This window comes from Electrona antarctica, assembly GCF_951216825.1.
Source record: "Electrona antarctica genome assembly, chromosome: 19".
Taxonomy (NCBI): Eukaryota; Metazoa; Chordata; class Actinopteri; order Myctophiformes; family Myctophidae; genus Electrona; species Electrona antarctica.
The window spans coordinates 7538986-7552698 of NC_136800.1; the positions used below are offsets into that span (position 1 = coordinate 7538986).

Consider the following 13713-nt stretch of genomic DNA (forward strand, 5'->3'; position numbering starts at 1 on the left):
ACACACACACACACACACACACACACACACACACGATTCTTTGTTTGAAAAAATACAATATAATTAAGCAATATTACACGAGAGGGTGTGGGTTAACGTGATTATTGCCACGACAGGGATGCGGTGAGGAACGAGACGAAGTCGAGTTCCGCAAGCATCACTGAAGTGGCAATAATCACGTTAACCCACACCCTCGAGTGTAATATTGCAATTATACAACAGTTACCCTTAAAACTAAGAAAATCGCTGAAAGATTTTTTTTTTAATGACAGATGTAGTCACTACGACCACAAATGTCCCAAGAAACTAGCTAGCCTAGCCACGAGTTTGCTAGCGCTTTGGGAGAACAGAGCAGCTGAATTCTTTGTTTTGATTAGGTGGTGAATGGTGCTGGTTTAACCCACGGCTAGAAGGCTGTTTCAACCAATCAGATTGCTTCCTCGAAACGACCTGTGGTATAATATACCGTATTGTACTGAATATAAATCGACTCTGATTATAAGACGACCCCCATTTTTCAAGACTCATTTGTGGAAAAAGAACATTGAATGTCAAATAGTCTAGTCCTCGATGATAATACGACAATGTTTTTGTTGTTTCCATTGGGAAAAAAAGTAGTCTTACAGTATATTCAGACCAATAGGGTATACAGTACATATACACCGGTATTCAGATGACTGTATTAACTGTTAAGAACATTTTGAAACATCAGTATAAGTAGAGGTGCATTCTCAATCGGCCACCGGTGATCAGATGATATTCACTCCAAATGACTCGATTGGTGAAGGCAATTTACCCGATCTGGAGAAACCGATTTACGTAAGTGGTATCAAAGTCAATCAGATATATAGTATAGGGCCTAATATCGTTTTGCATCATTGTGACAGGCCTAAACATTCTCCCCTAGCTCCCCACACACCCGGGAATAGTTTTAACGTGTGAAAAATACGTTTTTCACACTTTTAGACCACATCCGTTGTCATCATATGAGCAATGGATGCCAAAATGGATGCCAAAATGGCAACATTTTCATTTTTGTGTATAAAGTCCATAAAAATCTAATTTGAATTACTTCCTGAAAACGAAAACGTACTGCGTGATGACGTGTCGAGGCCCACATCAATAAAAGCCAATGAAAATGAAGCTCACCCGTTTGAGTCCCACTGCTGCATCATCCTCCAAACACAGCTGGTTTTGATTACATTTTAATCCCATTCAAGATGACATCCAGACATTGTGTATTACTCGTTTTAAACATATAATCTCTTTATTCTTAATCTCCTTTTGCTGGTGTGTATATTTATATATGTACTCGTTATTTTTTGTTGTTGCAGTAATTATTGTTGTTATTATCCAATACCTATCATGTGAGGAAACAGAGTATGAAGTGTACAGAGACGTGACAGAGAAAGAGGACAATTATGTATTTGTATTTATGCTGGGGGGGAAGGTGTGGGGAAACGAAATGTTTTGTTCTTTAAAATGTTAAAAACCAAATAAAAAAATATAAAAAAAAAAAAACAACATATAATCATCACGCTAAAATGTGTATATAGGTTGTGTATTGGTTATAAATAATCCCCTGGCTTTGCTCCACGTCTCTCTGTCACTTTGTTTACAAACGACACTGCACGTGAGAGGAAGTCACGGACTGGACGTCCCATAGCCTGGACGCCCTGGAGGGATGTGACGCTCTGATTGGTTCAGAAACTGAGCGTTTGAGGCTGAAACTTCAAAATATAATGCCCACCGTTTCACTACACCTTTAACCACTAGAAAACAGTGCCTAACCATAACAAAATAAAAACGGCATATTATTTCTGTGACATTTGCAAATCAGATTTCTCATTGACAGCAGCCTATACTTCCTACTATGGCAATTACAACGACAAAAAAAGACCAGCTGAAGGTGGAGAAGTGTGATAATCCAATGCTGTCTTTAATTTTATATGGACAGCTTTGCAGCACCAGCATTGCCCGGCCCGGCGAGCTTGAGTGTGTGTACTAAATCCTGACCACTCACACACTATATCAACCCCCACGCCCACTGACAAATCTGTCACATACCCTATCAATGACGGCCACCTCACTGCTATGGACCAACGGTTTCTGTGTGAGTGAGCATCCCTGTGTGTGTGAGAGATGTAAATGTGTTTGTATATTCTGTACTGAATATGCTTGTGAATGTGCTGTGTGTGTGAGAGAGATGGAGAGGCAGAGAGATACATATTCACTGTGTGAACAGCAGCAGAGGGATAACTTACAGAAACAAAAAAAACTATTACTGTATACAGTATGATTCATACTGCCGGTAACCTATGTTTCCAGGGTCCCAACATACCGTGTGGTTCAAGAGTGAAGCCATGATTGCGCTTAAGTGCCACTGTAATTTTCTCCTTTGTCTACATTTGAACCATTAGAAAATCCCATTGGTAGCTCAAGGGGGCGGCACGAGCCGTTGCACACTTAGTTAAGATGAAGGGGATGAAGTCATTATCTACTGATGTCTCTTTTAGGCTCCACTGTCCTAGTGATGCGTGCCGAGCACACGCTATCTCCCCCACCACCCTCCCACTATCCCTCTCCCCCACTTCTCTATCTCTTCTTTATTTGACTTAATGCTGATAAATGAGCCTGTTCTCACCCAAAGCATTTCTCATTCTGAGTGGCCCGGTTGGATTTGCCGGTGTTGGGTTCATATAGTCTCTTCTTTCTACTTCTTTGTGCGTGTACATGTAGGCCCCAACGACGGAAAGATCGGATGAGAGGGGAGCCTCTCCAAGGCGTTCGCATCCATGAAGGAGCGGTTTCAAATTAGTTCTAAAAAACAACAAAATAAAAATTGTCCCTTGTTGACAATGTGGAAATGTGGGCTACATACTGTACACATACAGTATGTCAACGCCTACATGGGGAGGCGCAAATAGAACTTCTATACATTTTTTAACGAAGGGGAGGAAAACTCTTCAGGGTAATGCTGTAAATGTAAATTAGCAATGCTGTTACCATCCCAAAGGTCTCCCTTAACATCGCCCTTACTTTAATTATATACCGTATGAAAACAGTTTTGTGGAAACGACCAGAGCAACATCTCTCATGCTTCACTGTACAGCGCATGCTTCTGCATTTCCGTCAGATGTACCCACACCAACTCCTTCCACTAAGTTTTGTCTCTTGTTGTTCCCCTTGAGGGCTTTTTGTGCGGCTGTGCACTTTTTCAACAGAGGGAGTGAGAGCTGCACAGATGGATAGAGGGTATGTGCAAGAGAGAGAAAGGGAGAGGGAGAGAGAGAGAGAGAGAGAGAGAGAGAGAAAGAAAGAGAGAAGCCATGTACACTGTACGGTCTATAACCAAGAAACCGGTTGAGCTTAAGTGATATTGCCGGCTGCTGTGTGGCACTGGGTTGCAGTATCTGGGTCAGACTTCCCAGGCGCAGGTTCAGCTTCCATGCGGGGTTCTACGGGGAGGGATGTACTCTTTCACATCAGCGTGGTGGGGGGGTGAAGGGACGGAAAAAGGATTTCAGGATATCTTTTTCCTGCAGGTGTGGCACTGTGGATGGAACACTCTCCTCCACTCGGGAGGCTGAGTGGAGATTAATCTGCAGCACAGTGGGGTCAAACCACTGCCAACCTGCCATCTTATTTTGGGAATGTGTCATTATAGGCAAAACGCAACACAACAAATCATGTGTCATTATAGGCAAAACAGTTATTTTTCTATTTTTTTAATATTTCCATTTTCTTTGTAAATAGTGACGCTACGAGCCCACACCGCTTTGCATTGCTATTTTGGTTACACCATCTAAAATAGGGCATAACCACTTAAACTCTAATTGACCGGGCCCCCGTGGCTCCATTCTTGGCCCCCTCCATTTCCCCTCTACATCAAATCTGTTTCCAATCTATCACAATCTGCTACTTTCATTTTCATCAACGTTAGCCTATTATGCCCAAAATAGGGCCGCTTGGGCTCAAGCGGTGAAGTGGCTTAAAAGACATCCCACCTGGCATGCAGCCATGCACTCGCAACACTGTCGGGATAAAAGTTCCACTTTAAATCTCACCACGTCTGTCCGTCTGTGTCTGCGTCCTGTGACACAAACCTGTAGTGAAAGGTGATGTGGTTAAAAAGGTAGCGGCGCACACCGCTGACCTGTTCTGCGGAGGAGTCGGCGGTGTGTCAAGCGGAGCCTCTGGGGTGCGGGGCTGCGTACTCCTCTTGATGAACGTATAGTCTAATCAACCTGGCAGGGCTGCACCAGGCTGACAGGATGTGTTATCTGAGCACATCACTTACCGTGGCTGACCATCGCTCTCTCTACACTTCCACTTCAGCCACTGTAGTCGTATAACTGCTCTCGAATTACAAACTGTACCTTGACATGGTTTTTTCCATCCCAGACCAAAACTCTTCGCCCCCAAAATAGTACTTGTACTGTAGATCTGCTATTCTTAGCTGATGTTCCCCCTGGAATATAGACGCTGGGGTTCAAGTGGTATGTGAATCCATGTCGGGAGTCACACAACTTGTCGCTTTCAGCCAGACGGTTCCCCACTTCCACAGTAACTTGACTGAATACTTCATTATTAGACAGAAATGCAAACGGCAACAGAGTACAGTCAAACACTTGGTCTAAAAGAATAGCACCAAAATAAACTTGGCCAATGACCACAAGTTACAATGGAACACAGTCCATGCGAAACACAACCATCCTTAACCTTGGTAGAGTGTTTATTCTAATCTTGAGTCATCACCCATTTACTGTCCTTGTTCACTATTAGTATTACAGCTATGAAGTAGAGCACTAATAGCGTTGTTATAGTATACGATTACAGTATTTTATTGTTGCACAATAAGAAGCTAAATGTTTTTCATATTTACAAATGAGGACAAAGGCATTGTCGTCAGCAAAGGGAAATGTTTGGCTAATGGAAATGCATGCCATTTTTTACCTGCACTGCTGGTAAATGTCTTCAGCGCCTACAGACTACAGTAGCTCACTAATTGGAGAACTGTGCGTATTTGACCTTTACAAACAGCAAATAACACCTTTAAGTGGAAAATGAGAAACAGTCTTGGACTATTACTAGGAAGGAACGCTATCCTGAAGGTCATCATCCTTTTACCTCCAGGAATGTTTGTGGAATGGTGCTTTCAATAACGGTCTCATTTTGCTTCTGGAGCCTTTGGTATTCATCGCACAAAGATGCAGTCACTGTTCTCATGTCTGAAGCTTTCAAACTGAAAGGTTCAGACACATACAAGGGCAGATCGAGGCGTCTACTGTAGCTTTTATCTATACCTCACAAGTGACATGCATCAAATACCCCACATCTCAAAGGAGGACACTTTAGATGGTATTCGTTCACTCAATTAACAACAACACAAATGTAAAAGGTTCAAAATACTGCAAAATACTTTCTGCTAATAAGTTTGATTTGAAACGGCAACGTGCGTTTATTTTATTATTTTTCCCCATTTCAGAGGAATGACACAAGATGTGGCGTTCAAGCGCCTCTGCGCCTCGTCGCAGGCCAGTTAGACTTTGCTGGTTGATCTCTGAGGTTCTTTCTTCCTCCACATTACGAGTCAGGGGACCTGATCAAAGAAACCTACAGAGCAGGCCCGCAATCATGCCAGTCACAGCGGGGGGGGGCACGGTGGGTTTGAATAGAGATGAGAAAAAGCAAACCCAACAGCTGCCATCCCCTCAACCCGGCACGGCCTCCCTGCCAGGCCGGCATCTGAATGTCTGTAATGACCATCGTGTGCTGGAGCGAGCTCATCCTCAGGGTGCGCCGGTCGGCTGGGGTTCAATAAGAGAGCAGGCGACAGTCAGACTGTCGCGGCGGGAGCTGGGTAAAATAAACATGCAACACAGTATTCGATTTTCCCCCGTTTCTATCTCTGTGCTCTGCCACCTTTTTATCTATCTGCCTCTACGGGGGCACCTGCGGGCGGCACCACCCAAGGGTGACAACACATGTTATATGGGTGTCTAATGCGGCGTCGTCCCAACCTGGGGGTCTGGGCCCCCCTTGGGGAGCACAGGGGGGGGGGGGGGGTGCAATGATCACAGGGGCGAGGCATGAGGCCTTGTCCGCTTGGAGGTAGCCCCACATCTTAAATCATAGCCAACTCCAACATGTAACATTATGGTTATTTTGTTCTCAAAGTTTCAAAAATAGCTCACAAAAAGGCACACAACATTGTGAACTTGTAGAACGTGTATTTTCACTATTCGTCGTATGAGTATAGGGCGTAAGTGGGTTAACGTGTCTGAAAAATATGCATGCACGATTGGACGCTCATGTGCACTCAGTTTTGTCAGATGTAAGAAGAGGGGTCTCCAAGGAAAAAAGGTTGGGAAAAACTTGATATGGGCACAAAAAGGAAAGTGACAATGCCTACTCAAAATCTTGGACTTTGTTCAATCAGTCAGACCGACAGCTACTGACGTTTCTTTGTTAAAGAGAATTGACTGAAGCCATTTCCTTTGATAGAAGATCTCATCATGTCCTGTCCAACATAGTGAAGTCAAAAACACATTATATTGAAATTGTCATCAAACTAACTATACATTGTGCGCCCCTCACACCACAACCACCTCGCCTGCACACACACACACGTGTGTGTGTGTGTGTGTGTGTGTGTGTGTGTGTGTGTGTGTGTGTGTGTGTCTGTTCTCCACGACTAATCACTTTAAGTGAAAAAAGCTCGTCTTAGGGAGGCCAATTTCATCCAGTATCTGACAAGCAGAAATTACATGTCTAATGGAATGGAATAGTTGTGCAAATTGAAGAAATGAAACAAGCCTTTTTTTCTCTATCTAGGTGCTGCTTAATTAGATTTTAATTTGGACCACCTTGGCACATTCACACTTCACAGGTAATGGAGTGCAGTTTGCCAGTATTGGCGCCTCTCCCACTATGCCTGTGGCTTTCTTTAAGCAGGTCACCTCCTGTATCCATTATCAACTCGACTGACCACCATTTTGAACTTCCTCATGCCGGATATGAATAAATAATACTAGGCATATTAAACTAGAGGCATTGGCAACAGTAACAGCTTTTTTGCTGAGCTTCTGAAGAGCACAGTTTTAGGATTGTGCCATGAGACAGAAAGTCTTCTTGCTTCAAAACACAGACTCCCCCGTTCTGTTTTGTAAAAGTATGTTGGGAATATCACAATGCCAGTTTTTCTCGGAGAAGCCTGGCTGTGCGTTTAGAGGTGTATTAAGCCAGGGAATGTTTGCTTTGCTCCCCCCATCAGAGAACATGTCTGGCAAAGAGGGGAGAAGAGAAAATACATCTGCTAGAGTTAAAAATAAACAGAACTCTTCTGCTGGGAAGAGAGCGTGGGGTGGGGGGGTACAGAGATGGTTCCAAGAGGCTGCCCTAATGGCCCGAAGGTCACAGTGCTGCTGAGTGTTTTGTGAGATAGCCGTTATTTTTCAAATCGTGCGTGTGTGTGTGTGGGTGTGTGTGTGTGTGTGTGTGCGTGCGTGTGTATGTGTGTGTGTGTATGTGCGTGTGTGCGTGCGTGCGTGCGTGCGTGCGTGCGTGCGTGCGTGCAGAACGTTTGAAAGACTTTCCAAAAGGCCTATCATCACTTTATGATGAAAAACATGTGTTGAACAACCAACACTGTAAAGAAATATGAAGAAAAGATTTAACCACAGCCCTATGAACTTAAACTTATGACAAATAGTTTGAATGGGTCAAGTTTGAAAACTTTTTCGAACATTTGCCCAACATATGGACACCAGGGTTAATGTGGCGAGCCCTCACTGAGACCCAGCCCCCCCCCAGGTGAATAATATCCGGCTACAGGCTGATTAGCATTCTGATGCAGCGCTGCTGCGTGTGCACCGATGTTAATCTAAAAGCACGCATTGATATCACACGTATGACATGTGAGGATTGTGGCCGTTGTCGAGGGACTCCAGCGCTGATACAAGCCAGAGAGACAAAGCTGACGTGTTGAAAGTCTTGCAGTTAAGAATAGTAACTTATCAGCCACAACAGGTCTGCTGGTCCTTCACCATAGCCAAGGCTTAAGCAGCTTAACAGTGCTACGAGCCTGTACTGATGTTTTTCCTTTGTCATTACATCCAGTATTATCATTAGTATCATCTTGTTGTTGTTTATATTGTATTGTGGTTAGCATCACACAACAACATGCCACACCAACATGTTGCGGCTTGTAGCCTCGCTGTATGAGTGAGTGACAAATGAAACCCTCTTCAATCTATCTACGTGCTCACAACGCGTCGGGTCCCGTAATAAATCATGCATTGTGCGTTTGGGGTCTTGGGGTTACAAATGAATAATATTAACACGAGGCCTGCCGGGAACATAGGAATTTTAAAACGTAGAATCTTGTGGCCTGCCACAAACGGAAAAGCCGTTTTAACAGCGATGTATTAATTAATGCATGTTTTAATACGATCGTATCGAAATCTACCGTCAGTTAGCTTTGTTATGCTTCTGACACAATGGGCGCGGCCATTTTGAAAATGCGCGCGCATCCACTTACATTGCCGGCTCTGGTTTCAGACGGCTTTATCTCACAGAAGCGACATTGCAGAGGACGCTTTGTCCCAGACAAGCGTTTTCAACGGCCTGTAGCAGGCGCTGTGATACTCGCGGTCAGCTTTTTCCACCGCCGAGCGAGACAACAACAACCGGTCATGATACCACACACAGCAGCTTTTCACAGGAACAATGCGATTACGGATATTTGGATCTTCAAAGTAAGTGTTACGCGCGATAAAACCTTGGCAATACGCAATCGAGGGATTAATGAATGGCGGCAGGCAGACGGTTAATAGTAAAAATTGTCTCTATTGTCCCGTCGGGGTCTTCATAGTCTGTTCCAACAGAAAAACACATAACCATGACTGTCATTCATCCAGCATTCAGTTTAGACATACTGTACGCCTGACTGAGTAGCTGCAGATCATTGATAGGCTCTTTGAATGTATTTTTCTCATAGCATGTATCTGCTTAAGCTTAATAAAAAAAATCACACCGTGTGAACTGAGTGGTGTAAGGTCTTAGATAGCCTGTCTGACGTAATGAAATCATGTCTGACGTAATGAAATCACACCCGGATGAACAGGGTGAACATAGCAACCATGCTCATTTTTTCTGCACAACAAAGCCAGTTGTAGGAGGAGTTTTTTGAGTGGTTTACACCACTCAAAAAAAGAAATATATATAGCACTAAACAACATAGCACATACAGCAACAACATACTGTAACACCAAGACAATACATGAAATCGCCAGTAAAACATCATATCAGCGAGGCAGTTTGTTTAGTGAAGCAATGGCTTGAAGGGACAAAACTCCTACTAAAACAACCTTTTTTGCCATTTCGAAGTTCTGTGTCTTCGTCCACATGGCACGAGTCTGAAGTGACGACCGCGGGGAACAATACAAGGGCACAGGTTGAATTATGACTTTGTACAGTAATTTAATGAACAGAGGATAGTACTAAAACTAAAGCACTATACCAGGGGTGGGCAACTTTGAAGATGGAGTGGGCTACTATATTTCCACACTCACTCCCTAGCCTAGGGCCATATATTACTGTCGTAATATATATATTTTTGCTATATTCGAATTTAAATCTTGAATTATTTTTTCCTATTTTTTTATGTCATTTCAAATGCCTTTAATTATACTTGTGTTGAGCAATGAGCTACAAATTTAGTAAGTATAGGGTCATGTTTGCATGTTGTGGAATTGTAACAGCTGAAACCAACATATCAGTATTCTGACATTAACCTGAGGGCCACATTAAGTGAAGGTGGGGGCCGCATGTGGCCCCCGGGCCGCCAGTTGCCCACCACTGCACTATACTAACACATCCTCAGTGGGGTCTCTATGGAACACGGTGCACATGTGCAGTAGTATGCAGCAGTACCTGTTATCCCAGAACTTGGATTGAGGCCAGTGTATGATGTCGGTGCTATGATGTCATACTGTATATGACACAAGCGGCTGCACAGGTACGGCGAAAGCTAAAAAGAGGCAAACCACAACACGTGCAGCGAGAAACACAAGAACATTTAATATAAATGTTATAATAGACTAGGCCCGTTGGGAAGGATGAGCGCAATCCATTATCAGAGTGGATTGTGCACCATGATATTATTGCCCTCCTATGCCCAGCTTTGTCTGTTTGTGTGAATTTTAGCGATGATTTGATTGGCTGAGTACATATTGAGGATAAGAGGGCAGAAAAGTGAGGACGCCAATTGTGATTGGCTGGAACCACATTTGTGATGATTTGATTGGCTGAGCACGGAATGTGATTCATGATGATGTATGATGATACTTCACAGGGGTGTGATTTTACCATTTACAATTTACCAGACGCTCTTAATCCAGAGTGATTTACAGTAAGCAAGAACACCACATGGCAATACATCAAATACAGTAAATAAAATATAGTCATCAAGAATCATAAGTAAGCTAAGAACCTAACATCTGTCGAACAGTGGAATATCTATACAATGAAACTGCGTATACATTATAATGCTATGTCTACAAAAATACTATCTAAATGACATCAATTGAGCCTTTGCATACGCCTGTAAGGTCGTCGAGGCTAGGGCAAGTGCTACGGGCTAAGATGAAGTCCGAAGTGGTGGGTTTGCTGACTACGACAGAAGATTGGGAGTGAGTCTGCGTGCAGTTCTGATTGTAATGGGACGTGCATTCCATAGTTTTGGAGCCACAAGGGAGAAGAGTTTGGGACGCGTGGAGCGTTGTCACAGCGTTTTTAATGAATGTTCTTCCCTGTGTTGGCTGATCCGAGGGCGGAGGAGGGTTTGTAGGGTCCGATCAGACTACACATCTACAATGTCTCAAAGTGCCACATGGTGGTTCCCTCTTTGTGGGAACCATGTTTTGCGAGGTCTCCCTGGAGGCCTCACAGGAGTCTGGGGCTAGATTGGTGGAAGTGGCTGAGTGTGTGGTACGGTAATGTGGGTGGTACCCTGGGAATGGTCAGATCAAGGTTGCATCAGACATCCTTTTCTTCTTCGCATGGTAGTGGTGCTTCTTGGACCTTAGGTGGGCTGTCCACTCTGTGTCACCGATGATGACCTTGTCACAGAGCTCACAGCTGTGGCGGCTTCGCTTGTTGCTCTGCTGTGCCCTCCCCTCTGCTCTGATTGGCTCGACAGCCGGCGGCTGCCCCTTTCTCAGAGCGTCCAGTATCTGCAGCGCGGGGGACAGCGCCGTCTCCTCCCACCGGGACACGTCCGTCACGTTCAGACCGTACACCGCGGGAACGTCGTCTCCCGGACGTTCAAGAAAACGGTTGCGGACCCATTTGTTCTGTTTTCGGGCATAGCGTCTCGTAGCGACCTTCAGCGCTTCAATACCTCTGTGCTTGAGCAGGTCCTTCTCCTGCCGGGTGATGCTCTCTGGAGCGGTCAGGTACTCGTGGAACTCCTTAAAACCTATGGACTGGAAGATCCCATGCCGATAGTCCTGACCGTGATCCTGGACTTTCTGCCTGTTGAAGCGCAGGTGAAAGTCTCCGAGCTCCTCTATCAGCCCTGCAGACAGCATGTCGTCCACACGGGCGTCCAACCTCTTGTCCAGAGCATCCATGCTGGCATGCAGCCAGAAGATGCAGGGGTCTGGGTACCTCAGTGGGCCCCCCAGCCCTCCGCCTCCGTCTTCTGCCTTCTGCTGCTCCAGCCAATAGCTGTGCGGCATGCCCGTTTCCTCGTGCACCTGCAGGCTCCTGGCGATCTTGCGCGCATCATTGGGATGCAACATGGCAGCCATAGCAGGATCCACCTGCGTCAGTCTCTGGTGCAGCTCGGCTCCACCCAGCTTTTCAAGCTCCACCTTCCTGTCAGGAGATCCGCTTCCCCGTCCGTTCTTTGACTCGTCATTCCCCAGCTCCGTGTCCACCAATACCTTCCACAGTAGGGACTCGATATAATAATTAGTTCCTCCGACGATGATTGGCAGCTTGTCTCTGCTGTGCATGTCATCGATTACAGCCAGCGCTCTGTTCCTGAAGTGAATCACCGTGTAGCTGCTCACCAGAGGGTCCACAAAGCTGACCATGTGGTGTCTGCACTGGGCCAGCTCCTTGGACGTCACCTTGTTGGTGATGATGTCCAAGCCTCGATACACCTGCATGGAGTCGGCGCTGATTATTTCGCCTTGAAGTCGTTTACCAATTTCGATGGCTAGTTTAGACTTTCCAGTGCCAGTGGCTCCTAAAATCACAACTAAAGGAGGTATGTTTCTCTGCATAGCACATTGCACCCTGCGAGCGGACAGTGCCATGATGCGGTCCTCCGGTTACCCAGCTGACAGTGTTTTATTGCGACCATAGGTCACATTTACTATGAATGAAAACCTGCATTTGTGATGCACCTTGTGACATCACACCTCCATATATGGTCACGTCTCTTGACATCACGCATCCATCTCCATATATGGAGCTGAAGTGTTCTGACATTCCATATGATGATCTGACCTCATCAAACCCTGTACACTCAAGACACACTCCATATATGGCCAGACCTCATCAAACCCTGTACACTCAAGACACTGCCCCCGCTGCCACCCTTAGATCTCCATATATGGAGCAGACCTGTTCTGACATTCCTTATATTAATCTGACCTCATCAAACCCTGTACACTCAAGACACGCTCCATATATGGCCAGTACAGAATTCATTCCATATGTTGATCTGACCCCCCGATGCCAAAGCGCCAGTGCTCGCCCAGCTGTCTGCAGTCACCCACGCGGATGCGTGCACACAACGTCGCCCTCAGGGTGTCTTACTGGTTATATCTTTATATCATAGACTGACGTCAATATGACACCATATTAATGGCACCAGGGATCTCCCTATATGGGCATAAAATGACTCTGGAATAATAATTGAAGACCCAGTAAATGTGGGATATATTTACAAATTACGTATCAACAATAATCATACATTCTTATCGTTAACTACTTGAAAATGGTAGGATTACCGTCCGGGGACCCACAGCTTGTGTCTAGGATTGCGGACCATCTGAAAACACAGGGACTCTTTGATCAGTTCAGGAGGGAATGTCTCGCAGAGGTGGATGAGAAGCCTGCGTACGTGAATCTGAAACAACGCGTGGACCACTTTGTGTCCAACCACCTGTCAAACCACACGTGGAGTCCTCGTCTGAACAAGAACCGGCTGAGGAATAACATCAGACAACTGGTGCTACAGTCTGGAATGCTGGAGCAGGGGGTGGACAGGATAGTAGCCCAGGTGGTGGACCCCAAAATCAATCACACTTTCAGGCCACAAGTGGAGCGGGTGGTTAGGGAGTTCCTGTCCCCTGGCAACTGCAGTGATGAGCCCCCTCTTCCGCTCGCTCCTCCAGCAGAGATGGAACCGGACAGCGTCATTCCTGATGAGCAGGCCTGCTCGCCATCGTCACCAGCCACCTCCTTTGCCCGCAACACCATGTCTATTCTGGAAACGATAAGCTCTCTGAACCAGGAGGCCAGCTTGAGAGCCACCTCCGGTGGAGAGAGACGCCAGAAGGAGGTCAGCTTGAGGAGGGCCACCTCCAGTGGAGAGAGGAGCCAGAAGGAGGTCAGCTCGAGGAGGGCCACCTCCAGTGGAGAGAGAAGCCAGAGGGAGGTCAGTTCGAGGAGGGCCACCTCTGGTGGAGAGAG

General features: G+C 45.7%; 1 protein-coding gene across 1 annotated transcript; it reads right to left on the reverse strand.

Annotated features, from left to right (window-relative positions):
* Window positions 1-11024: 11024 nt before the first annotated feature.
* LOC306943808 (tRNA dimethylallyltransferase-like) lies at window positions 11025-12329 on the reverse strand (the record flags this gene model as incomplete). The annotated part of the gene is made up of 1 exon (XM_079530333.1): window positions 11025-12329. One exon carries the CDS (start codon window positions 12327-12329, stop codon window positions 11025-11027), a length of 1305 nt encoding a protein of 434 aa, XP_079386459.1.
* Window positions 12330-13713: the final 1384 nt, after the last annotated feature.